Source organism: Trichechus manatus, unplaced genomic scaffold, assembly GCF_000243295.1.
Source record: "Trichechus manatus latirostris isolate Lorelei unplaced genomic scaffold, TriManLat1.0 scaffold00240, whole genome shotgun sequence".
Taxonomy (NCBI): Eukaryota; Metazoa; Chordata; class Mammalia; order Sirenia; family Trichechidae; genus Trichechus; species Trichechus manatus.
Window position 1 is genome coordinate 1576781 of NW_004444176.1, and position 1094 is coordinate 1577874.

Here is a 1094-nt window from a genome sequence, read left to right on the forward strand (position 1 = left end):
GTAAAGCAGGAGAAGGCAAAAACATGGCCTGCCTAAAGAGGAATGGAAAACAAATGAGAAATAGGACAAAGGATAAAATAACAAGTTTAAAGCTATATTTAGGCCCTAGTGTCATTGTACTGGACGTAAGGCTAAACTATTGTTACTATTCTCTGGTAAACAGTAGACTGTTTTTGGTTTTTAAATGAGAGGGCCATTATGACTTATCGCTATTCTGATATCACAATGGGATTACAGACTCTTAGTATAAGATTTAAGCCTTAAAACCTTTATGGAAAAGTTGCCTCAAGAACATCTTCCCAGGTACATCCAATATGTTATAACTTGATTACAGCAATGATTGGAATATAAGAGGTCAATATAATTAGACCTATTGAAAGAGTTAGTTACCAAAAGTACCAAATACTCCAGAAGAGTTTCATCTTATGGTCCTGAAGGCACATAAAACAACTGTCTACAGAAGCTAGTAAAGTTCATCTTCACAAAGCTTTATTTCTTCTTCTGGCAGACCAGTCGTCAATCGTAGCATGGAGACAATATGGAACACAGATATTAATTAACCTATAAGATTTCTCCTAACATAGATAACAGTATGTTAGAAAACATTAGTAGTTCATAAATAATGAGCTCCCCATTTGTCCCAGTGGCTCCATGGGAGAAAGACCTGTTAATCTGCTCCTGTAAAGACTACAGCCTAGAAAGCCCTATGGGGCAGTTCTACTCTGTCACATGGGGTCGCTATGAGTCAGAATCAATTCATAAGCACCTAACAGCAACACAGCATTTACCTAAGGATAGTAAATATCTTCTGATATTTACAGAGGTAATTTTTTGTTCTACTAAACAACACAGGAATCAAAAGGGTCAAGTCCTAGTCAGGGTCAGAAGGTACATCACTGAAGATCCAATAAAAATGTATAAGGAAGATGTTAAAACAGAAGTCAGCATTATCATTGAAGAGACATGCCCAGGATGACATTTTCAAATACTCTCTCTGAACACAAGTACCCTGGATGGATAGATGAGGTTACAAGATATGACAAGGATTTGACTTTCCTGACACCCACAGAAACAACACAATAGAGGCATCCATA

The 1094-nt window shown here is 37.0% G+C and overlaps 1 protein-coding gene across 1 annotated transcript in view; it reads right to left on the reverse strand.

Annotated features, from left to right (window-relative positions):
- Nucleotides 1-4: 4 nt before the first annotated feature.
- The window catches only part of OOSP1 (oocyte secreted protein 1), a gene marked incomplete at its 3' end in the record, with an annotated part of 16874 nt that continues 15784 nt past the window's right edge, over nucleotides 5-1094 (reverse strand). Inside the window, exon 5 of the mRNA XM_023743203.1 lies at nucleotides 5-32. Coding sequence (XP_023598971.1) covers nucleotides 5-32 — 28 coding nt within the window. The remainder of the gene's footprint in view (nucleotides 33-1094) is intronic.